Below are 26128 nucleotides of genomic sequence, written 5' to 3'. Positions count from 1 at the left end.
AATTCAGAAAGTTAAAAAATAGCAAAAAAGAAAGAAATGAGAAAAGCTAGCCAAGGTCTGCCCCAGATGCCAGGAAGGTTCCACACAGACGGGAAAAATCTGTGACGTCTCTGTTTGTTTCTCCCCATGCAAATACTCAGCCGCGCTCCGCAAAGCTTGAGTGCCCTATCTATTCAGCTGCCATTTAAGAAATAGGACTCTGTTCTCCACAGCTTATTCCTTGGGGTTTCAGAGTGTAAAATATGAAGTGTGTATAATCACAGTTCCCAGCATTTCTTGGCATTTCAGCTTTGGCAGCAAGAATGGGAAAAACTGAAGCTTTTATGGCTGGGAAGGCTGAGTGTAATCTTTGTACCGTGGCACTACCAAAGGAAGTGAGTATGTTAAAAAGCACGTTCCCTCTGAAGTCTGTCTGAGGGGCTGCTGGGCTTTGTGCAGTTTGCTGCAGCTATGGCATATTTTTATGTTCTGTTTGCATCAAAAGAAAGAGGGAGCATCGAGGGCTTACTATGCAGAGCATTTTCACAGTATCTCACTTGATGCATGATCCAGGAAGGGTGGCCTGGGTCATACTTGGTGTGTAAAGAGTTAACTCTAGAACTGATAACTTCCCAGAGAAGCTCAAGATACTGTACTTCCTAAGAATGAGTTCTCAAGATAACAACTCAGCAAAGAGTTAAGATGAGAAGAATTCAGGAAAGAACAAGCACTTTCAAGAGAAGAATTTCAAGGAATTACTTTAACTCTGAGTGGGTAGCTTACATGGTGAAGAGGTAGGTCAGCCCCGTGTCTTAGTTTTCCCAGGGAAGTTCCAGTTTGCTCCTGTGATTCCCCCTTAATAGTGCCCCCCTTCTACTCAGAGGCCCATTTTGGACAGTACATTGCACAGTCACCCTACAAAGAGGTGTCCACATTCTACAACTTTTTCTTTTTTTCTGTGAGATGGCAGAACCAAAGAAAAGGGGATATTTTTTAGAAGTTTAGAGGGTTCCCCTTCTGTAGGAAAGGAATTCTCCCATCATTTTCTTTTCATGGAATATTCTCTCCCAGGCCATGAATTGGAAATTTAGTTATTAACCACTTAAAAGTATCTTTTTAGCATTGGTCACTGTCTTAATTTGAAAGACACATGGAAGAAAATTGCTTTTCCCCTGAGTCCCATGTTTTATTTCCTTTGCATGATACTTTAATATATTTGCATGAAAAATAAATTTGTCAGTAGTCATAACTTTATGGGTCCACATTCAACTATTTATTTATGCATCTGTTAAGTCATTCATTTATTCATGCAGCAAATATTCATTGAGACCTACTTTGTGTCTAAGGATATCATAGTGACCAAGACAGGCCAGGACCCTGCCTACAGGAAACATGTATTCTAGTGTAAGCAGATAAAAAAGTAAAAGTAATTACTCGTGAAAATGACATGGAAGGAAATAAGTGCACTTTTCATGTTTAGTTTTACTCGATAGAGCTAAAGAAAGGGGAGATGAGAGAGACAGACAGCTACCTCTCTGTCCACTTCTTTCGTTGCTGAACGGGGTCTCAAATAGCTTCAGAATAGGGACCAAAGGGGACACTACAGTCCCACAGTTCTAGCCAAATAGAACTCATGTGTCTGTACAACTAAAGTTCAGTTTAAAAAAGAAAAACAAGGAACCCAAGGCCAGACCACATTTGGCCCTGGCCACTCATTCACTTCCTCCAAAACTCCCAGATGTCCTTTAGCTCCACATCAGTGCCCACAGGCCTGGTTCAGTCTTCCATTGCAGTAGGTCCCCTTGTGGGTCTCTCAGAGGAAACGAGGGTAGTATGTATTAGAATGTTACAACCACAGGGAGCTTTTCCGCCTCACTTTGGAAACAGTGAACCATCCCTCCACAGTTTGGTTGGCGGCCAGACTCTGCTCCAGGAAATCTGATGGAATATCCCAGCACTAGCAGAAATGTCATGAAGATCATCTTTCATCATGGAATTTCTACACACTTCTATGGAGCTCCTGTGAGTCAGCAGGAGGAACTCCACCGCACTGTGGCCCCGGGCCTCAAATCAGAGAGGCTGTGGCAGTTTCCCAGCCCCAGCTGGGGGGTGTCAGGGGGGTACGTGGTGTTACCATACATGCCAGCCCTGGAATGCAGGCTCCTTCGAGTGGGCGATGATGACCCTCCCAAGCCAAGTCTGAACGCCTTGGCTTCTTGAGTGGGCTCTCTCTGGAAAGCTCATCTTCCCTTCTTCTTTAGCCATCACCCACCCCCTGCCACTCTCCCAGAAAATTTCTCTTCAGTGCCAAGAGTGAGTCTCCTAAAAAACCAGACACTATCCTTAACCTAGACTTTCATGAAGGATGGGAGAGGCTATCAGTCACCTGCCCTATGTCTCCATGGGGCTCTTTCTCAGACCAAGAAAGAAAGAAAAAAACAACCCCTAAGAAGGAACCTGACTGCCTCTTATTCCCTTTGGCCACACAGTGACTCCTCCTGAACAGACGTTTAATGCAGTAGGAAAGTTCCTGCAGCCAGTGGCCTTCCACAAAGCCTCTTTTAAGGCACTGGTGTCTTCAAATGGAATTACCTGGACTCTGTTTTCTTTGAAGGTGAATGAATATGCATAAGTCGTAATTTCCCTGTTAGTAGCTCCTTCCCTTTGGTTCCCCCAGCCTTTAACACAGCAATTGACAAGGGGAATGCCTACTGAAAATTACTATATATCCTTGATTCCAAGTAACTGAAGATCACAAGATGCTGATGGTGCCTGATATGATGAAAATGAGGATACTGGCAACTGGCAAGTTTTTTTGTCATGAGTTTCAAGAAACTCCCCTGTTGCAAAAGCATTAAAGGGGATGGAGTGGGCACAGATCTTAGCATCAAGGCAATACAGAGGTTGGAGTCTTGTTCTTCTCTAGGTATTGATAGGGGTGTGGTTTTTTTCCCCCTCTCTAGGCACAGTGATGGAGGATGGCTTGGTTAAAGATATTATTAAGGCCATCCTAGTGACATCCATCCAGGAAGCAGAAATCTAGGTGGCCAGAAAAGTGTATGATCAGCTGACTTTGAAAGCTCTTCCTTTTTTCTTCTGTGCTAGTCAGGCTTCTGCATGAGGACAGAATATAAGGGCAGTGGTATGTGCAGACACCCACATTTTCCACTGTGTCAGAAAAGCAAAGTCAGTCTACCCCTCCCCAGTTTCTGTCTTGGTAGATTGGTACTCCTGGTCATTTCTTTCCCCCAAATGGGGGATCCCAATCTCAGATAAGAGGAGGTTTGGCATTACATAGGATAAAGGTGAAAAAATGCTGGTCAGGTGGTTGGGTTTGTCTCACACATGAGGCCCTATGCTGTAAATGGTCTTTCCTAGATGGATTTCTCATGTCTGTAAATGTATCTCAAAGAGCGGAGCTTGAAGGCATTACTTCTCTCAGAACTTAAAGTCAGTTTTTTTGCTCTGCTCTCAAGATGGTGCTACTAATTAGATTTGTAAGCATCCCATTTGGCGGCACTTCTTTCCCATCCACGTTCTCACCTTCCCAAGGTGAGCATTATTCTGAGTCATGTCCAGATTCCTGTAATGTGTTGTTAACATGGGCGGTGGGACTGCGTCAGTCCAGGGTCTGGAGAGCTGTGCAGAGGCAGAAGGGAACTTCAGAAAGAAGCCCCAAACCCTGCCAACTCTCTTCCAAGGTACCAAGCCTCAGCCCCCTGCCAAGAGGTTTTGGTTTCCAGGAATCACATTTGATGCAGGTTGTGAGTTATGGCATCAATGTGTGTTTGTCTTAAATGGACCTTTTGGTTTGGAAAGTACCCTTCACCCCGCCTGACATACTGTGGTGCACTCATCTTCCCTTGTTCGGCTGGGGTTTGCAACATGCAGGCTCAGAATAGACCATCGTTAAGTCTTTCCGTGGCCTTTGTTTGACCATGAAGGAGCCGTCTCCACCATTCAGTTACTCATTCAGTTACTCATTCAGTATGTCCTGCACATCTGCTTTGTACTGGGTTTGGCTCTGAAAACCAAAAGATACATAAAACAGGGTCCTTGCCCTCAAGGATTTAGTCTATTGGGGGCTCCAAACACATACATAAATTGACAGCTTAAGACATGGTACCATAAATGGTCAAAGTGAAACGAAAACAGAATGTGATGAGAACACAGAAAAGGAAGCTATTAATTCTGATGCAGAGGGTCAGCAGAGGCTTTGGAGAAGAGATGGCACTTGAGCCATAGGTTTTTAGTTAGCAGCAAAATATGGAAATACTTGCCAGGTAATTGGAACAGTAGGGGCAGAGGCCTGGGGGCAGGAAGTGTCCTGTGCTGGGGAATCATGAGGACTCAATGTGACTGAGGGACCAGAGCAGGGGGCGGGTGGCAGTTGAGGTAAGTTGGGGTGAGAACATGGAAGGTTTTGGATGTGGGCTAGGAAGTTTGGGTTTTATTGGCCTGTCAGTTGAAACCATCAGAAGCGTTGGAGAAAAGAGACTAATAGGAAATAAGTGTGCTGTGTGAAATAGAGTGCAGAGGAGCAAGTCCAGAAGCCAGGAGTTCAGGTAGGAGTCCTTGGAGTAAGTCAGGCAAGACCTAGTCATGGTTTGAAGCAAGCCAGTGCCGGTGATGGAAAGGGAAGAGGGATGGGAGATGGAGTGGAGGAAAAGCTGAGAGGACCCTGGTGAATTGGATATGGGGACCAAGGAGCAGGCATTCAAGATGACTCCGAGATTTCCCACAGAGAACTCTAAAGCTTTTTTTTTTTTTTTTTAAACATCTTTATTGGAGTATAATTGCTCTACAATGGTGTGTTAGTTTCTGCTTTATAACTTTTAACTGAGTGATGACAGCAGTGGGTAATGTCCAGTTTCATCCTTTTGGGTTTGAAGGGTTGAAACATCCCTAGTAACTTTGCCCCCAAATCAGTTAATGGCTAACTTCTCAGGCATCTCTGGATCTCCAGAGAGAGGTGTCAGGGTAGAGGTTTCAACTTGGGAGCCATCTGTCCAGGGTGATATTTGAATCCATGGGCTTCCACTGCTCAACCGGGCAGACCGTGTGCTGAGCATCTCCAGGGAGTGCCCCTCCGTCAGGGTCTGTGATGATGTGTGTGATCACTATGAATGTCCTAGGCAATGGTGGTAACACGTCTTGAGAAAGGGGTGCCTTTCTCTAATTTGCACAAAGGTGCCATATGGTGTAGCAGCTGTGCTGGAAATAAACCCAGGCAAGGGCCAAGAACAGAACCTCAGGGAACCGCCTACCCTTCAAGGGAGGGTGGAGGAGGAGGAGCCCAGCAAGGAGACACTTAGGAGTGGTTAGAGACAGTGAGAAGACTGTGTTTATTAGCTGCTTTGGAACTTACCTGACAACGTAGTCCCACTCAGTGAACTCCCATCTTACTTCGGTTTAAGGATTCAGGTGGAGCCTCTGCAAATAGTATTCCTGAGTTTTCCCCCTTTTCACATATCCCACGGGTTTTTCCCCACCCCAGCCAATGGGAGAGTTAACAATCTCCATCCGGTTAGGACCTAGAATTATCAATTCCGTGGCTCTGCTCCCTGAGAGCCAATACTGGGCAGGTGAGCAAAATCCAGAGTGAATAGATGTCTCTGGAATGCCCACTCCAGAGCGTCCCCTGGTGGCTCCAAGAGGGCAGGCCATGTTCGCTGTCCCTAGGAAAGGACACTCCCTCAGGCCACTCACCCCTGTCACATTTGGCTCCAGCCAGCCAGAAGTCAGGAGTTGCTGGGGCCACTCCCAGCCCAGAACAGGCAGAACCTCTCTGATGGCCCTGAGTCCTGACCTCTGAGGGCCTGGCAGGGCAGAGGAAGCTTCTTGCCTCCTGAGCCATGCAAGGAAGAAAAGGCATCCCCAGAGCAATGGCTTGGAGGGTGTCTCGACTCATCTGTGGCACAAAGCTCACAGCCTCCCCGACGTGTGCCAGCAGGATGGTATGAACGCTTTTTGCAGAAGAGAAAGCACGAACCCTGCCTTGGCTGATGAGTCTCTCCCATGTAGACCTGTTGCTGCTGCCTCCCGGCATTTGTGACCTCGTTTGCATTGATGGAAAGTTACAGGAGGAGGGAGAGCACCACCTTCCTGGCCAGGAATGTGTCACGTAACCCAGACCAAAAATTCCGAGTTCACATCTGTGTCAACGGGACCCAGGCGCTATAGGCAGATAAAACATTGTTCAGAATGGCCATAAAACTCAGAGTGAAACTGGGGTTCATCAGAGTGGGTGGAACTCGATGGCTTGTACATTACCTACATCAGTCAGTCAGAATGTTCTGTTTCAAAATAATCACTTTTTTCAGATCTTAAATGTTGGTGATTTTTCTTTCATCAGCTGATCCTTTATTTTTAATTTGAATGAGGAAGACTCCCTTCTCCAACAGGGAAAAAAAAATCACTTGTTCTGTCTCTGGGGCTTGCTTGTTTGGCTCCTAACCATAAGTGAAGCTAGGGGCCCTGGCTTCAGAAGCCCTCATGAAGTCTTGGGATAATTTCATACACTACATCCTGAAAATGTGGGCGATTACCTTACCATTTTAAAAGAAAGGTCTCTGAAGCAGAGAGGAGGGGAGAGAATTTTTCCATGGCTTCAAAGGGAAAATCTAGGAGTAGAGCCCAAGAGGCTGAGGTTCAGGAAATGTGTTCCTAAACTGCCTTCTCTGGAAAATGCAGGGAACCACTGGTTCCCAGTGACAATTTTGGATTTATCAACTTTCAAAAAGAAAGTAGTCCCATATGATGGGAATTGTGTTCTTTAGTTTTGGCTTAAAGGATTTTCTGAGATTTTAAGTCGATTCTTCTGTAATATTCTGTCCCTTCTGGTTTTGGAGTTTTCCATGAGATGCCTTTTAAAAAAAAAAAATCAGATGAGCTTTTCAACTTGATGAAGGACTTCAGGAATCTCATTATTCCTTTTCTTCCTGGACTGACCTTTTAATTTTATGCAAAATGTACAGGGGTAATTTGTCTTGTCTGGTTATAATACTACACTGTTGTAAGGATGCTTAATCACCAGGCACACACATTAGTCATGCGCTGTTGTACCTACAAGCCCAGCTTTCTTATATTAACTCTAGGACTAGATTGAGAGCCAGAGTATTGAGTACAACTGGCTGGGTGGCACAAAGAAGTCACCACCAAATGCAGAAAGGAGCTCCCATTATTTCTTCCTCATTTCCTAAGCACCCATTATGTACAGAATACCAACTAGGTATTTGAGGGAGATACACTGGCCAGAAGAATTTTATACTCAAGGGGTGTATGGGTAAAAGGCATGTAACCAGAGTTTAGGGTAAAAAACTTGGGCTTGTTCAGTTTAATCAGCACTTATTTGCCCACTCAGCCCTGTGCCAGGCACCTTGCTCTGAGGTTAGAGAGCTGAATTAAGCATGGGAAAGACCTGCAGGGAAAACAACAGTTACAGTCAGTGCAATCAATGCTATAATTAGAAGTATGCAGCAAATTCCCCTGGAGCACAGAGGAGAGACATCATGCTTGTCCAAGGAAGGGACGCAGGAAGTTTCTGAGGCACAGAGGCTTCAGTGAGACTGAAGTGGTCAGACAAGCCCAGTAGAGAAGAAGGAAGGAAGATGCTGGCCAGAGCTCCTCAAACTATCTGCAGTGGTAAACCAGTGGATTTTCTTCCTTTCCAATCCATTTAGGACCAATACTTGTATAAAATGTAATAAAAGTAAATTACTAGAAAAATGAACTTTTAAAAAGACATAAATAGAAGCCCAAATTTTTATTAGATTCAACAGACATGAAACTACTGTTGAATAGTTATAAAAGTTTCTACATGCTGATTCTCAAGTTTTCTATTTACTTCATTGCTACTTCATTCATTTTCTACCGCATTGTGGGCCAGTAGCAGTTTGCAGGTAAGTACCAGTCCGCGGACCACACTTTGAGTAGCGCTGCTCTAGGCACAGGGAGCATTTGTCCACCAGAGAGCACGGTGCTCATCTGGGAATGTAAAGCAGGCGAGGACAGTGTAGGGAGGAAGTAAGGCTGGCAGGGCAGGCAGAGGCCCAGTGGTGGAGCATTACAGATGCTACAACCAGACAGGAGCCTCTTAAAGTTTCAGACGTTCAAGGGACAAGATCAGAACTGTAGTTCTGAAAAATAACTGGTAGAGCATGGAGAATGGGGGAGAAAAGGGGAACGAGACCAGTTAGGAAATGCAGTGATCCACCTGGGAAGAGATGGGCTGAATAAGAGACCATGGCAGTGTGGTGCAGAGAAGGCATCCAGTTCTAAATATAATCAGGAGGCGTAAGTGTCAGTTCTTAGTGATTGACTGGATGTGAGCAGTAGAGAGGGGATGTCATTGAGTCCCATCCCATCATTTTACAGATGAGGAAACTGAGGCCCAGAGAGGTGGCAGAGCTGAGGCAAGAAACCTTGCTTTCTTGCTTGGAACAAGTGTCCTTGTCCCTTGACTAGACAGTGCACCTGATAGTACCTGCATTCCAGCTTGACCGCCTGACCCCCTGTGCTGCCTCTGAGGAGAGGGCAGGATGTGTGTCCCTCAGAAGGTTCTGGTGCACCAAGATGCCAGCCTGCACACTGCCCAGCAGCACTCAGCCAGCCGACCTGACTGCCTGTGCTCTCTGCTCATGGCCACTGTCTTAATGACAGAATCCACTCCCAGGTTCACTGTGTCCTGTAGTGGTCAGTGAACCTGGGAGTGGATTCTGTTGACTTCCTAAACAGGATGTCTGTGAATTTAACTGTAGTAGTCAGTTAAATTCACAAACATCCTGTTTAGGAAGTCAACAGAATTTTTAATATCCTCCTTTTACAGGAACACAGGTTGCTCTCACCTATCAGCCAAACATGAACAAGCAGTCACCAAGCAGGGCCAGTTTTCCTTTCTCTCTTGGATGGAATTGGTTTGGTTCTAGATGGGACAGGAAGGATTCATGTCTGGAGCGGGGTGGACTTGAAAGTGTGTTCAGAGCCACAGAGGTTCCTGGGGTACTGTCCTGGTCCTAGGTCACCTCCAAGACAGGACCCCAGCAGGCAATGGCAGCTTCATGTCCGCTCCAGAGGTCCCAGATGGGTGCCAGGGTTCCAGCACAAACCAGAATCAACCAGCTTCCTAAGAGTCCCCCACGTCCTCCCTTAATCCAGCTTCACTGGGGTCTCAGGACCAAACCAACACCAGATGGCGGAGGGGGCGTGCTCTTCAGACTATCAGCCATTGGGACTTACCTGGTGGTACAGCGGTTAAGAATCCGCCTGCCAATGCAGGGCACATGGGTTGCATCCCTGGTCTGGGAAGATCCCACATGCCGCGGAGCAACTAAGCCCGTGAGCCACAACTACTGAGGCCGCGCTCTGGAGCCCGCGAGCCACAACTACTGAGCCCACGTGCTACAACTACTGAAGCCCGCGCACCTAGAGCCCATGTTCTGCAACAAGAGAAGCCACCGTAATGAGAAGCCCGGGCACCGCAACGAAGTGTAGCCCCCACTCGCTGCAACTAGAGAAACCCCTTGTGCAGCAATGAAGACCCAACGCAGCCAAAAATGAATAAATAAATAGATAGATAGATTTATTAAAAAAAAAGAATATCAGCCATTTATTAGGGGCTCAGTAGGTGCAAAGCACGGTGTTAGGCACCAAAGGGAACTCAAAAATACAAAGATAGAAAAATGAAAACAAGGAGGCACCACCTTGGAGATCACATTTTAGTTGGGAAAATAAGAATCATAAAATAGCAGCAGCCCGAGGCAGGATTTTGGAATTGTACTCTCTGCCTGCCCCTTCCTTTGAATACCTGTGACCATTGTTGGCTTCCTGTGGTATAGGAAGGCAAACACCAGTGCAGTGGCCTTGATAGAAATTCTTAAATGTAAGCATGGTACCCGGAGTTGACTGCTCATTTGTGAAAACACGTGATAAAAAATATTAATAGATTTAGACACACTGAAAAGATACCTTCATTTATCACCATATTGTTTAAACAGCGAACGGTTAGAAACAACATCTCCCAAAAGTGGCCTTGCAGGAGCTGGATTTTATCACATCATTGAATGTATGAGACCCATCTCCATAACTGGGTTTATGTCCTAAATAATTAGGCAGGGAGAGGGTAGAAAACGAGGACCGGGTGTACCAGTGGAGTTTTATTTGATTGCATTGTGGGATGTGGATCCCACGTCAGTTCTCCAGAACGGAAATAAATGTCCCCAGCCACAGTGATGGTATTGATAGCCAACGGCAGGATTTAGTGACTTCCCTCTCCTCCTCCAGCTTATTCTGCTTGAAAGAATGGATCACCTGTAGTGAAATGCCTGGCTGTTCAACTGAAACCAACCTTTTCTCGCTGTGCTGGGCAGGGCTGCTGATGCTGAACAGAGATCTTTGTCCCTACATCCTAGTGCTTCAGAAAGTGGTCTCAGCAAAGATGTGCAAAGGAGACGAAGGTGTTGGATGATGGGGTTGCACCAGTTCTTGAGACATTTTGCTCGTTGTTGGCGCCAGGCTGGGGCACTGTGTGGCACGCTGCTTTGGCTTCTCGCTCTCTTCCCCGCAGAGCCGTTTATAAGCCAGATGTGTCACTTAATAACCCAATAGACCTCCCTGCCTCAAACTCAAAAGCTCACAGTAGTTACTTAGAATTTACAAAGTCCGTGTATCCTCTCTATTGGTTTTGATTCTCATAAAAATCTTAAGCAACCGGCCATGCTGTTATCTGTTATGTGTTGCTGTGTTGTTGTTGTTGATGAGGAAATAATAGCTAAATGCTTCCATAGCACTTCAGTGCATCGTGGGCACTGTTTTAAGCAATTCATATTTAAAACACTCATAATTCCCATGAGGCAGGAACTCTCGTTATCTGAGTTTCATTGTAAGGAAATAAACGCAGAGTGATTAAGTAAATGGCCCAAGATCACACACAGCTAGTAAAGAATAGGGCCAAGATTCAAACCCAGGATGCCGGGCTCCAGAGTCCCTTAACCTCACACTACACTACTTCTTAGGAACAGGCAGACAAAAGTCGGTCGGATGACCTCCCTAAGGTTGCCTGGGGGAGGGGGAAGGAAGCAGATTGAAAGAGGCAAATGGGGGCTGTATTGCTCCGTAAGGGCATAATCGAGTATTTGCCCATCCGTCATTCTTGGCCACAAGTCCAGATTTGCTGTGTCTCCAGAATTGGTCACTCTGGATTTGTTACCAGATCATCAGCATGGACTGTGTGTGGTTCCCTAGGAAATGTAAAATATGCCCCACTATTATTGCTGCATGAAACCTTATATTTGCAAAAGGTCTTTAATTGCCTCTGTAATATACATATGGGAATATGTGTAATGTTGTGGCATGGATTATTTATGGAATGAAATCCAGGGTTAGTAACTGTTTAGACTAAGGTCGATCACCTTGTGACCTTAACAGTGTTTTAACAGAGAAACTGAGGAGCTGGGGAAAGTGACCAAACTGAAATAGCCTTTACTTATTGGATCAAGATTAGTCCAGCATTTAGGCAAAAAGAATGTTAGTCTCCTCTCAAAAGGTATGTTCATCTGCTACTTCTGCTTACAAGTTTGGTGATACTTTCTAAAGTAAAACTAAGATGCATAAGCTAAAAATACTTTTCCCCCTGATTTGTGAATTCTGTTGACTTCTAAGATCTTAGGAAGTTATGATGACTCTTACGCATTTAACAGATTACCTTTATTAAGAAGAATACTACTACATAAAATTGGCGAGTCTTTGGACAGTGTCTCCACAGACAAGTACTCACATATTTCAAAGTGAACAACTTAAATGTCTGTTTTGAAAAACCTGGGCTCTTTGGTTACAAGACCAAGTACTGGGAACAGACTAGGTAGGTATTCAGGAAGTAGTAGTTACTTCTCCCAAAGGGAATATCTTAGGGGAAAATGTGATGCTTTGCACATTTTCTCTGACATGCGCAGCGTTAGGAGGAAATCAGTAAAGTTCCTTCTTGGAAAGGAACTCAGATGTGTGTTGCTGTCCTGAGTCCAGCCTGTGATCAGTAGTCTGGGAATGACCTGTGGAATATTCCAGGCCTACCCTTGGAGTTTGTAATCTGATTGGGGAAAGCAAGACTTTTTATGCAAAACATAATTAGAAAACAAAGCAGTATTGACTATAATAAAGAACTAAGATGTGAGGTTCCTATTCAATTCTGCGGGCCTGGGAGTGGTTCTGAATAGATGTCCTTGGGTTTTTTCAGAGACTTCCGTTTAGATGGCTCAGGTTTCTGCTCGGATGGGGAGAGCAGGTAACCAGATGAGACCTGTTGATGTGGCCAAAAGTTCCTGTTCAGGTCATCCGAGGGCTCCCTCCCTCCCCACCCCTCCCCTGCTCTTCCCGCCCCTCCCTTCCCCGCCCCTCCCCTCTGAAATTGCTATTGTATAAGGTATTACTAATGCTGGCAAAGATTTGTGTTTAGCCATTTGCCAAAAGCAGCCTGCATATCCCTTCCTGGGGTTGGGGCTATAAACTCTACTCCTTCCTGTCATAAAACATTCCTCCTCACCCCCTCCCAGCAGTACCCACGTCCCCCTTCACATGGTCTGCAAGGCTGCATGTTCCTTCAGCAAATGGCTGCACCTGCTTTTGCTGCTTGTTTGCCCCAAGCTGTAACCCTGGCAGAGGAGGGACATTACTGTTTCTTCTCAGTGGACTGGCTTCAGGGAACCAGCCCCAGTGACAGGATCTAGTCTCATTAGTCAGAAGAGCCCTGGGTTTCCTTAGAGGGAACCAGCCGCAGCTAGACAAGTTAAGATGTCTCATTGTCCCTTACACTGTCTCCATTGTCTCCAGAAACCATGGCTAGCATTTCCCTAGTGCTGTGTGCCCAGTAACGTTAACAGAGTTTCACTCTGTGAACCCGTTTGTTGGTATTGGCACCGTGTGTCCAGCATAAACCTGGTAGGATCCATCTGCCCCTGCCCACCCCACCCCCTCCTCCACAGCTGCCCTGATTGTCATTAAAATCTTTCTGCTTAGGAGGGAGCCATGCTCTGCTTCCTCCTTATTGGAAATCTTTCCATCCTTCATCTTCATGCACGTGCCCTGCGGACGACCAGCCAGCGAGGGTCACCTCCCCGCCTACCGTGACCCCAGCTTGCAGGCTCTCAGCATCCCTGTGACTCGCCGATGCTATTTGTGGTCTTGCTAGATGAGAACCTCCATTTCCTTGTTGGATTTCTGTGGTTGGGAAGCCACGCTGCCCTGGCAGGTAGTTTTCCGTGGATCAGCTGCGCTCGGCTCTCTGCAGTCGGGGGGCCTGCGGAGTTAAAGCAGGATTCAGCTTGTTGATCACTTTGTGCCCCCTGGACCATCAAGTCCAGGTATGCCGTTGGGCCCAGCATCTTTTCTGTGTGGTCGGAGCTAGGCCCAATGGCCAGGAGTTCCCTGACCACCAAGGGGCTATCATCTCCTTGGTGTCTTTGTCTGAAGCCCTCCACCCTGCCTCTGGCTCTCTCACCGAATGCTGTCAGGTATCACGTAGGAAGCGTTTTGGCAAGAAGTGTCGGTGAGAGAGGTTTTCTTGGCAACTATAAAATACGAGTATTGTGAGGAGTGCTAAATAAATTTGTGCCGCTTCAGCCAGGGAATTTCAACCCTCCTGGGAGTGTGGGGGTTGTGGAAGGAAAAAATATATATCGAAGGCTCAACTGCAGGTTTGATGGCTCATTAGATGGTCCTAAGGAGGTGTGTGATCTGCAGTGTGGACATTAGCCAGACTCATTGCCACTTGCATTTGTCCAGAGAGTCAACGAATGTTTTCTTTGCACTTATTTTTCCTACCATAAGACAAGGCAAGGGGCAATCTCTCAGTCCCTTTGCTCAAGTTAAGTTGGTCCTGTGTGTACACAGGGGTGAAGGTGGAAACAGGCGGCCTGCATATCAAGTGCACCAAACACCAACACAGGGTGGAGCGCAGCACCTGGCCTGAGGGGGTTAGTTTGTGAGTCCCTGGCCCCGTTTTAAAGGGAGTATAATAGCCAGACTTGCCACGGAGTCATTTTTGTAATCATTTCCCATCTCAAATCGCTGTTGGGAAGAAATATGAAAAGGTAGGGGGAAAAGAGCCACAAAGGAGCCTCTAAAACTTCCTGGGTTGGAAATTGTTTTATTGACTTTCATGTACCAGAAAGTAAGTTATTTCGCATTTACCTTCATAATGATGAATGTTCATGCTTCATGTGTTTGTTCTTAAGCTGATGTTGCAATAGATCAGCCTCACAAACACCAGATAGATTGTCACTTCATGAGGACAAATGGCATGGGGACCTCATTTAATAATTGGGAACGTTGCTTCTTTTAGCAAGGGCCTCATTTTCGTACTTAAGTTGGTTAAGACTACAGGGACATGTCGTAGGGCTATTGAAAATACCAATGCTATCCACAAGCATTGGTAATTTCAGTGGTTAAAAAAATGAGCTTATGACAACAGATCAGAATTCTGAGTCTACAAATGTTCACATTCCCTAAGCAAGTAAGGTGATTTTTTTCAACATTCCCTTACGGCCTGGGTTCCAGAATAAATCCTTTCTATTCCTACCAGTAGATCACTTTCCCTCCACATCTTCCTTGGGAATTACAGCCTTAAACAGTAGAGAGACCAAAGAAAAGGATTAAAGCCAAAATATGTAAATACATATCTTATGACGTTTTGCTGGTTATCAAAGTAACATGTAATTCCTATAAAATTTAGAAAATACAAAAGAGAAAAAATCATTCATAAACATATCACCTAGAAATAAACTTGTAATCTTTTTCTTTTATCTTTTCCCACCTCTCCCTTTTCCCTCCTGCCTTTCTTTCTTCCCTCTGTCCCCCACTCCAACAATTGTAACATAAGAGAATATTGAAAATACAATTTCGTGTTCTGCTTTTTTATTTAGAATTGTATCAGTCTGTAAATAAGTCGTGAAACCCAGCAGCTATAAAAAGATTGATAGATTTGACTATATAAAAATATGAAAGTTACCATAAATAAAACAAAAACAAGCTGAACAATAATATTTGCAACCCATATAACAAATTACTTCTATCCATAATGTATAATGAGCCTCTAAAAAATAATCCAAAAAATAACTCAAATTTTAAAATAGGTAAAACTTGTGAATAGGCAACAGAAGAAATATAAATGGCCATTAACCATATATATTTTTTAAAGATTAATCTCAATTATCAAGAAATGAAGTTAAAGCAATGAGATCATTTTCCCCTAGCAAATTGGCAAGGATACAAGGATGATTACATCTAACCTGAATAAGGAAGCTAAATGGATGCTCTTGTACGCTATTGGTGGGAGTATAAATTGGTGCCAGCTTTTTGGAGGGCCGTTGCTCAACATCTATTTAAATTTTAAATATTTATACCCTTTGACACGGCATTTCCACTTCTAAAAATTTAACCCTCCTACAAGAGTGCAAATAATGTTCATTACTCCATTGTTTGAAGATGCAAACAATTAGAAACAATCTAAATGTTCATAGAGAGGGGACTAGTTAAATTACGAAACATCTTTATAATGGAATTTTTTGTAACCATTACAAAGAATGAGGCAGATCTACAGGATATAGAAATGTGTCCAAAAGTTCATTAAGTGAGAAAAACAAGTTAATTCATGATCTATGGTAGTGTAGCATTAAGAAGAAAAGATTGGATGACTATGAACCCGTCATTTTCGCCATAATTTCTTCAGGAATGACCACATTTTAGGTAATGAAAATAGTACTTGTATAATCCCAAAAGAAATAACTTTCAAAAGACAAAAATTCTGTCATAAACATTTCCCTGCATTTTTTGCCCTTCATACGATTTTAATAGCTTTCATAAAATTCTGTCATGGATATACCATAATTTATTTAGCTGTTCCCCTATTAATAAATAAATTAGCTTGCTTCCAGAATTTGCTGTTATGTACAGTACAGCAACAAACATCTTTGTAAAATAAGACTTAAGTTTACACTCTCCAAATCATCACTTCATGTAGCAGAGGTTGACAGTTTAACCTAGAAAGAATCCATAAGATGGTTTTGAATGTAAAAGGGTAATGTTTTCTAATCCTTTTAAATCTTAACAGGACTACATATGATCCAAAAGAGTTGGATCCCTGCTTCCCGGCACTCAGCTATGCTACCCACTCTGACTATAATTTCTCTCTAGTGTTTGTGGTCTCAGTGTGAAAAAGACCAAGGATGTTATCCTCAGGATACACTTCCCAAAGCTTAGTACCAAGCCCTCTCCTTTTTATTCCATTCTCCCTCCCCAGGTGAACTCATCCACACCCAGCTAATGACTTGCAAATTTCTATCCTTTGCCTGGCCTTTCATCTGAGTTCTAGCCATGTATATTCAGCTGCCCATTAAACATCTCCACTCAGATGTCTAAAAAATACCTCAGTATTTCCAAAATAAATTCTTTGAGCCACAACATGCTCATACCTTCTTTCCTTTTACCTTCTACATCCTTGCATTACTAAATCCCATTGCTTTTTTTCCCCTAGTAGTTCTCCATCGATCTAGTTCTCTTTACCTTACTGCCCCACCCTGATCCAGGCCACAGTCAGTCCTTTTCTGAATTCTTCAGTAGCTTCCCAGCTGGTCTCTTCATGTTCTTTCTCATCCCCTCTGACCTATTATCCTTCCTGTGGCTGGAGGCTTGTTGTGAAATCAGATTAATGCTATCCTTCTCCTGTGTAAGACCTTTCAGTGGTTTCTTTTTCCTCTTAGGCTAAAGACTGAAATCCTCCCTGGACCCTGGTATATCAGGCTCCTGCCATTTCCTGCCCCCTTCAATATTCTGAGCCCCTTGCATATTGCCTGGCTTACAGATGGCACCCAAAGATTTGCTGGGTGGATGAATGTCTGGATGTCTTCTCTGAGGTGACATGAATGGCATTACTATATCTAACTTGTGATAAAACCAGATTTTAGGCTTTTGCTATTTCAGTGACTTTTCAAAATTCTTTTACCAATTTAATACAGTCTGTCTTGCTTTGAAAAAATGTCAAGTTCATATAAACCCACATATTCAAAACCCAAGCCAGCCCTATATGGTTTTGTTTTGAAACTAAGATCATAATCCAAATTCACTCTCTTGGCAAATGCCACCTCTTAACTCTTGCCCGCATGCCAGCCTCTCTTCCTTAGAAGAGGGCAGCAAGTTATCTTCTCAATATTTGACAACTAGAGAGGGATTTGCTACGCATTCCCTTACTGCTGTACCTTCAAGGACTGTGTGAAATCCAATCAACTCCTCCATGCAAAAGCTAAGAACCAAAGCAAAAAAATTATTTTTCCAGAATTTTGATTATGCATTTAACAATGTGCACAAAAATGGCCTTTGGACATAATTCTGTCTCAGGATATTTGTTGATTTTCAGATGGTTCTTGTTTCTCAATTGATGTAGTCCTCTCAGGAAGCAGTCTACTAGGAGGATTAGCCAGTGACACAGTAGCACTGCATGGAAGAGAGTGTGCCTATTGTAGTGGGTTTGGAGCCCAGGCCTTGGAGGGAGGTGAGCAGAACTGAGTCCAAATCCTGACTTTATCCCTGGCTCACTAAATGATGTTGGTGTAGAGCCTACTTCATAGGGTTGTTTTGAAGGTAAAATAAGAATATGGATAAAGCACTTAGCATTTAGTGAAAATTCGATGTATGTTAGCTGCTAATGACACTGATTGTTGTTGTTATTATTATATCATCATCATCATCCACAGAAGGTTTTTTCAGGTTCTCAGGACACACACACATACCCCCAAATGAGCAAACAGACAAAAAGCAATATACTTACAATAGTCTATTGACTGTATATTTTAGGAAAACTAATAGCAAAGTTGTACTTCATTAAAAAATTGTTGTCATTTAGATTTCGATATTAACGTATAGATAGATGAGATGATTTCATGTTTTGGATTTGCTTCCAGATCTGGAAAAGGTGGGTCAAGAAGGGAGAAAATGCACAGCTGAAACACGATTGGGCACTGATAGCAGCTTTTGCTGTGAGATCACTACGGGAGTCGTTATGTTATTCACTATACTTTTGTATAAGTTTGAAGTTTTCCAAGATAAAAATTTTTTTAAATACATTAAAAATAGCTACTGAATAGCCTCTTAGATGCATTCTTGTTCAGGGAGCCAGCTCTCAACTCACTGTCCTTTATTTCTTTTGGAAGAGTAACTGATTCTAGTGATCTAAGCAGTAAGTCTCTTGTCATTATGTTTTATGACTCTCAGAATAGCTCATGGTGGAAACAAAATAAATACAATTTCTGAATTTCCTTTGTCGTCAACCACTTGAGACTCTTCTCTGAAACCACTGTGGGCATTTTAAGTAACCTGATTACCCAGCAAGAACAATGTACCCTTCAGACCATCAGGGAGGATAAAATAACTAACTCTTTCTACCCTTCTGTGCTTGCATAACAAAGGTATAACTATTAAATACAAGCGCTCAATAAGCTAATGCATGACGAGCCCTCAGCGGTTTAGGATCTGAGCCTCTGTCCTGTACGAACTTGTAGTCTTCATTGTGTAGCCTTGTTAACTTTGGCTGCTGAGTTACATGTGAGCAGAGGAGGCTGAAGAACTCCAAAGCCAAAAACGGACCTCTGCATATTTCATATTCAATTCAGGAGTCAGAGGGTGACTTTTTTGCCTTGTTGTTGTTGTTGTTGTTTAAGTGAAGATATCTATTTACCCTTAGAGCGGAAGCTGACCGTGGCCATAAATGGTTCTGTAACCTTTGCATCTGTTTGAAAACCCTCTTCCATCTGCGTGTAAACCAGGGGAGAAAGGATTCTGCTTGGGTCCTCTCTGCTTTATGATTGCCCCTCCTAAAGCAGTTTCTTTTCTCCAGCTTCACTAAAGCAAAGAATTTGAACTTACATTTCAGGGCTCTTCTTTTCCCCTGGAATCTCTCTCTAAGGGGTAAAGCACATGGATTTTTATAGGTTTAATTACTTTGGAACAAAAGTCCCAGTGAAGTTTATGGAACTTCCTTCCTTCCCCTAAAAATAAAACAGGCTCTGAACTGACCAGCACAACTCACTGTTATCCATCTGACATTCTTCTGTTTATCTCTTTGGTCAGCATCTTCTGCCAGGCCTGAGCTGAGGCTAGGGAGGAATGAGGTTCAGCCCCAGCCAAGTGGGGAGACAGGTACATAGACAGAGTCTTCTGGAGTGCAGTGAAAGGTGGGCTGTCATAGAGCTCTGAACTGGGTGCTCCAGGGGCAGAGTTGACTAGCTGGGGACATCAGAACAGACCCCACAGTGGAGGTTTGAGATATTTGGGCTGAGGGCAGAACTGAAAGCCTGGGATTATGTTATGCTCTTAATCGAACCCCCTTAGGATCCCAATTTGAGAGTTTTGTCCTGTTAGGTAGCATCTGGTGTGAAACGAGCAATGGCGTTTCCCTCAGGGCTGGTCCAGTTCCGAGAATGCCTAAAATGAGACGGCAAAGTCAGGACTGAGGTATATAACCTGCCTCTTGTGTCCTGGGGCATCCTACGACCAGGCTGAGTCGCATCCCCAGTGCTGTTCGGTTCTGTGTCCCGAGTATCGGGGCTGTGTTCCAAGACTTCTGTGTGCAGAGGGCATTGTGACGGGCAGCTTAGAAAACTGATGACAAAGCACTTTTCTCTCCCCGAACAATTCCTGCTACCTGTGACAGCTGCTGAGCAATAAACAATCAAACCTCTTTACCTGGGTCGTTAGTGACAAGCTCTCTTGAGCAATCTCAGGTCAGCTCTTTAGACCGTTGTGGGTTTCTGTTAGCACTTGTTTCTGCTACCCAAGGAGATCCTTTCCGAGCCCTTATCAGGCGTAACGGCTTCAGGAGAATTCAGAAATGCAGTCGCCCTGTTTGGCAGTGTGAGAAAGTCAGAGCGCTCTGGGAGCCGGACCACACGAGCCTGGACCGCTGGGCTGGAACACGGTGCTGATAAAGCCAGCCCCCAGGCTCGGGTCCCCCACGGCCTTGGTCTCTCCTGAAGCCACAGACTAGAGGTGGCTGGCCGAGGTTAGAGATTATAATGTTTGCATCAGTCCCCAGAGGAGCCAGACAACGAGGCGCTAATAGGGCCTCGGGTCTGAAACCACTTCTGGAAGAACAACTGCGTGGGACCGTGCTCTTGGCAGTGGCCGTGACCATTATCATCCTCACCCCCAACCTGTGCTTTTGGGATTCCGCCTTCACGTTGGCTAAACAAATCTTGCTCATGCTGGGTGTGTGTGTCTAGGGGTCAGTGGAGGAGGATACAGTTTCCACAGACCACAGCCCACTGAAAACATTGCTTGTGAGGGAAGTGGGATTCTGCTCAGGCAAAGGGGCGGCAGCCCGACTGGAGGATGGAGGCCGGAGGCCGGGTTTGGGTTAGAGGCAGAGGAGACTCGCTTTCCTGCGTTGGCTGCACAAGTACCCAGCACGTCTTTGCCTGACACCGGGGAGATGCCTGGAGCGCAAGCGCGGACAGGAGGCTGGTCTGAGAAAGCTCTGCTGCTTTCACCTCGCTTATCGGGGATTCCTGGAAGACAGGACTTGGTTTCCATTCCTGGGTGTCTTCCAGTGACCACTGTCTGTAAGACCTGCATGGTCCAGCTGGACCAACTCACAGGGCCCAGTGTGGAAACCAGTCTCGCCAGTTCTGTCATCACCTGCTTCCTCTGAGCCACAGCGTGATTCTGGGCTGGACAGAGACCAGCCTTTTCCCTCGGGCCAAGCAGCCCAACAGACCTTTATTGTCAGAGCAGGGATGGGAGAACAGAGCTATGAGTGCCTCGACACAGCCCACTGGGGACTTGAAGCTCCAGAACAGCAGTCAGCAGCCCCCGCTCTGAAGATGCCCAGTGAGGGACCACCAGCACTCCTAACAGCACAGCCCCAGGAGGCCGCGGCCGTGGCAGCCTCCCACCTGGCAGGCGACTGCAAACCTCCAGGGCAGGGTAGGCACCTAGCATCGCCTTCTGGCTGGGCAGCCTCTCCTCACTGATAAGCCCGCGTGGTTGCCTCTGAGCACGTCATTCCTTCAAAAAGCAAAGCATAAAGGTGTCGCCCCATAGGCGAAGCTGCTTCTCTGGAGCTCTCCCGAGGCTGAGCTTAGAGGCTGGCAATGGTGTCGGTGTGTAGGACTCTTTCCCAGTTTGCCATGGTGCCAGACCTCCCTCTGTAATGATGCCCGGATATGCATGGCGATGGGAGAGGTGGTGCCAGAGGCCTGTGTTGGGGAGGGGTTGTTCAGGGGGCACTGCTTTTCATTTGCAGACAGTTTTATTAGCATCCAACCCATGTTCCTGCCTCCACTGAGGCCTTTTACCGGACAGTTCTGCTGCTGGAAACGCACTTCCCTTAAGTGGATTCTGCTCCTAGGGGCTGGGGGAGGGACGGTAAGTGCCTTTTTGTCCTGTGCTCACCATATCTGAGGCTTCTGTGTATCTGGGGTACACCTAAACAAACCCTCTTCTTACCCTGTTTTGCTTTTCCCTGGTTATTAACGTCCCCACTGACCCACTGGATCTAAGACAGAAACCCAGGGGTTATCAGTTTTGCTGCTTCTCCTCATCTCCCTCTAAATGGTCATCGAGCCTTAATACTAATTGTGTTTTCACCAAAGCACTGGCTGACTGACCCCCTAGTTTTCATTCCATCTGTCACTGTCCTAGTTCAGGTCATCTCTTCCCTGGACTGTTTCAGCTGCCTCTAGCTGATCTTTTCTCATCAGCTGGAAATCTTAATTAGAGAGCTTCAGTGGGTCACTTTTGCCTAATATCTAAATATCAGAATTCCTTAGTGTGGCATTCAGGACACTTCACAGTTTGGACCTAACTTTGCCTTCTAGCCCTGGCATTTTGATGGCCCCCGTGTTCCCATGCGAGCCCCCTCTCCATCCTTACTACACCACGTGGGGTTCCTGAGCCCACCTGCACATCACACCTCTGCACCTGCTGCATGCAATAGCCCTGCCCACCTGCCCACAGCGACCTTCTCACACCCCTTCCCTGTCTGGAAGACCCTGACTCATGTTTTAAGACCCAGCTCAATTTCTGTTTCTCCTGTGGAAATGTCCCTCTCTCCTCCCACTAGAAGGAATTAATTGTTCCTTCTTGTGTTTCTCTCACAGCCCTTGGTTCATACTTCCTTTGTGCCACTTGTATTATACAACAGTTGGTTCTGTCTCCCTCCCCAACCCCCTTCTCATTCTCCTCTCCTCCCTCCCCCGTGTGTGTGTGTGTGTGTGTGTGTGTGTGTATGCATGTGTATGTATCTCTGTACACACACATCTATATGTATATATTTTGAAAAATATTTATTGAGTGCACTATGCCAGGCACAGTGGTGAACCAAACCCACCTGGTCCCTCCTCCATGGAGCTTACAGTCTAGCAAATATCTGTCTCCCCATCATACTGTGAGTTCCTTAGGAAGAAGGATCGTCTGTACTCTTTTTTCTTTCTTTTTTTTTTTTTTTTAATTTTTATTTATTTATTTATTTATGGCCGTGTTGGGTCTTCGTTTCTGTGCGAGGGCTTTCTCTAGTTGTGGCAAGTGGGGGCCACTCTTCATCGCGGTGCGCAGGCCTCTCATTATCGCGGCCTCTCTTGTCGCGGAGCACAGGCTCCAGACGCGCAGGCTCAGTAGTTGTGGCTCACGGGCCCAGCCGCTCCGCGGTATGTGGGATCTTCCCAGACCAGGGCTCGAACCCGTGTCCCCTGCATTGGCAGGCAGATTCTCAACCACTGCACCACCAGGGAAGCCCTGTACTCTTGATGCCTATCACAGTCTGTGCCACACAGTGGCCACTTGCTCCGGAATGTTCACCGAGTGAAGTCCAGTGGGCAGAGATAGATGCCAGAGAACAGGGGGCGGGTGGGTGGATGTCTCATGGGCTTAAAGTAAGTGGGAAGCCTGGAAGTCACATTCTCAGTTTCTAATGGGCAGCCTGTGTTTTGATATGTGGTTAGCCCATTCAGATGGAACCATCGTCTAGGAACCATGAGGCAGATGTCAAGAGCAGATCTAAATTTGTTCTCCAGATAACACAAAGAAGTGCGTTCCCTTTGAAGGGTGCGTGCAGAAAGCTCTCCCGGCTGCGTGATCTCCCATCCCGTGACCCAGCTCAGCCAGGTGGACGGTTTGGGGCCCGGCTGCCCCACCACATGCTGCTGTTTGTTTCTTGCAGAGATCTGAAACTGGACAACGTGCTTTTGGACCACGAGGGTCACTGTAAACTGGCAGACTTTGGGATGTGCAAGGAGGGGATCTGTAACGGGGTCACCACGGCCACCTTCTGCGGCACACCCGACTACATTGCTCCAGAGGTGAGTGTGCTCGCTGCTTGAGCAGCTGTGGAAATCCAGGCTCTCTAGCAGCCCCGTCAGAAGAGCCACACAGGCTGCATTTATGTGCTGCAGCTTGGTGGGCGGCATTGAAAGTTGACGCCTCCAGACTCCTTTGTGGCTCATTGGGTGAATGATGGCTGAAAATGTCCTTGGTTCCTCCCAATACAAATTTGAGTCAAAAAGAGTGTTGTAAACTTTGCAGTTGCTTTAGGGTTTAGCCCTGAATGAGGACAAAGTACATTCCAGGCACAGCTATTTAATTTTTTTCTTTGCCTCTACTCAGTGCTTTGATCCCAGCCCCATTTAGCAGAAATAAAGACAAGCTCTTGAATCTTTCCCATAGGAGTGAGTGAGCCCACAGATATAGTTCCAAAACCCTTTCTGGTTTGGATCTGCATATACTATTACGTTGGCCTAAGCAGGCCATAGATGTTTGATCACCTGGATGACAAGGCCTCTGAATTGACCCCAGGGAAAACAGACCACTCTCTAGAGATGGAATGAAACATGTATGCCAACGCAGGAAACTCCCTTGTTTTACTTCATCTCCTAATCCATCATTTGCCTTAGTCATTACTGATGCATTTGTTCATCAGATGCACGAAGTTCTTCTCACATTACCCCTCTGCACAGATCCTCCAGGAGATGCTCTACGGGCCCGCAGTGGATTGGTGGGCAATGGGCGTGCTGCTCTACGAGATGCTCTGTGGCCACGCGCCCTTTGAGGCAGAGAACGAAGATGACCTCTTTGAAGCCATACTGAACGACGAAGTGGTCTACCCTACATGGCTGCATGAAGATGCCACAGGGATCCTGAAATCTGTAAGTTTGGTGCACTCAGCCAGCTTTTGAACTATTGCAGACCAGCTTGCTGAGTGGGCTTCTTGGGCTTTGGGTTTGTTTGCTTGTTTTTTAATACCACCTACCAGTAAGCTACCAGCTCTAACTGAAATCTGTGTTTTAATCTGTAGAATCAAAGAAGCAGAGTTTTCTCAGGCTGTTTGTTTTCTCTTAGGCAATAGTTATTTTGGAGCCAATGCATGAGCAGTTGATAGCATTGTCTGCCTTATATCAAGTATTTCTAGCACTTGTGGCTTCAGTGTAGGTGAAGTGATGCTCCCGCTTCATCCGGTCAGGACACATAAGGCCGTTGGGTCATGTGAGCAGCATTCCCGGTTGTTTCGATACGGATTTTGTTTCTGTCGGCAACATCGAAGGATGAAGGGGCCTTTCCCGTAGTGCTGGGAGAGGAGAAGAGAGGTTTTCCAAAGTTGTGCAAGATCTCATTTGCTTCCATGTTATCCTTGTGCAAGTCAGGTGCCAGGCCCAGGATTCAGGTGCAGTGTAGAATATCACATTGAAAAAGTCTTTCATTCATGCATTTAAGGCATTGTGCTGGAAGCCTTATTTTCAAGTGTGGAAGAAAGTGGATTTGATGCTTTATGTTGAAAATAAGAAAGTAACATGTAATGAGAGAATAACATATAATTTGGGTCAGTTCTGTATTAGAAAATCATGTATTATTTCCTACTAAATGCATAGGAGGAATAAAGATGAATATTCTTCAAATAGGGAAAAATCAGAACAATCCATTCTCTCCTGGATAGTATCTATGGGATAAGAATTACTTTGCTCAAATCATATCCTTTCCAGTGATTTGAGACAAAAAAACTAAATTTGGGAAATATTAGCCATGCTGGTGAAAGACTTGTCTCTCTTTAGAAATTGCCAGTCATAGGGACTTCCCTGGTGGTCCAGTGGTTAAGACTTCACCTTCCAATGCAGGGGGTGTGTGTTTGATCCCTCGTCAGGGAGCTAAGATCCCACATGCCTCATGGCCAAAAACCCAAAGCATAAAACAGAAGCAACATTGTAACAAATTCAGTAAAGTCTTATTGAATGGTTTAAAAATGGTCCACATCAAAAAATTAAAAATCTTAAAAAAAAAAAAAAGAAAGAAATCTCCAGTCATATAATTAGTGTCATTTTAAGGACATTTTGTATACAGATCACTGTGTCCTGGGGCTGATGGCATGATTGTCCCTGAGAATTCTCTACTGAAAGAGAAATGATCACAGAAATCCTTCTCAGGCCGATATTGCCAAAGTGAATCATAATTCATAACTCAATTCTCAAGTTCAGGTGCAAATGCTCTCCTGATATTGAGGAAGCATTAATTTCATATAGAAAATAAAAGTGGGGAATTCCCTGGCAGTCCAGTGTGTAGGACTTGTGCTTTCACTGCCGGCAGCCCGGGGTTCGATCCCTGGTTGGGGAACTGGGATCCCACAAGCAGTGTGGCATGGCCAAAAAAAAAAAAAAAAAAAAAAGAAATAGAAGTGAAGTACTTTTGGATTCTACCAAATGTCTTCTATCTAGCCTCTTTTCATAAGAAAATTTTATTTGTATATTTAATAGAAAATGTAGACTAAGGAAACCAAGAATGTGGCTTTTATAATTTTTTTAATAAAAAAATCAGGGAGAAGGACTTGTCTTTGTAGATTTATGCCTTGAAGTTTCTTAACTTCTGGAAGGGAAAGATACTCACCTCAGCTGGCCCCAGCTACATTTGATGACCTAATCTATGATAACACAACAAAACTGTGCTGCAGAGTTGGGCTTACTTTGCATTATTGCTCTCCCAGTTCTGTCATCTAGAGTCTGGGTCCTTGCGACTCCCAAGGCATGCTAATCCCCTGGGGCCTGGAACAACCACCATCATAATACTAATGGTTTCTCATGATTCACACATTTAGTCCAATTACCATAGCTGAGTTAACTTTTTTAATATT

The 26128-nt window shown here is 45.1% G+C and overlaps 1 protein-coding gene across 1 annotated transcript in view; it reads left to right on the top strand.

The window, feature by feature from the left end:
- Positions 1-26128, top strand: part of PRKCH (protein kinase C eta) — a 220670-nt gene that overhangs the window by 174191 nt on the left and 20351 nt on the right. The window contains exons 11-12 of the mRNA XM_082386575.1: positions 23177-23315; positions 23970-24158. Of these exons, the coding sequence (XP_082242701.1) occupies positions 23177-23315; positions 23970-24158 (328 nt within the window). The remainder of the gene's footprint in view (positions 1-23176; positions 23316-23969; positions 24159-26128) is intronic.

Source organism: Balaenoptera borealis (genome assembly GCF_965194805.1).
Source record: "Balaenoptera borealis genome assembly, chromosome: 3".
Classification (NCBI taxonomy): domain Eukaryota; kingdom Metazoa; phylum Chordata; class Mammalia; order Artiodactyla; family Balaenopteridae; genus Balaenoptera; species Balaenoptera borealis.
The sequence above is the reverse complement of the archived record's forward strand: the minus strand, read 5'-3'. Positions and strand labels throughout refer to the sequence as shown.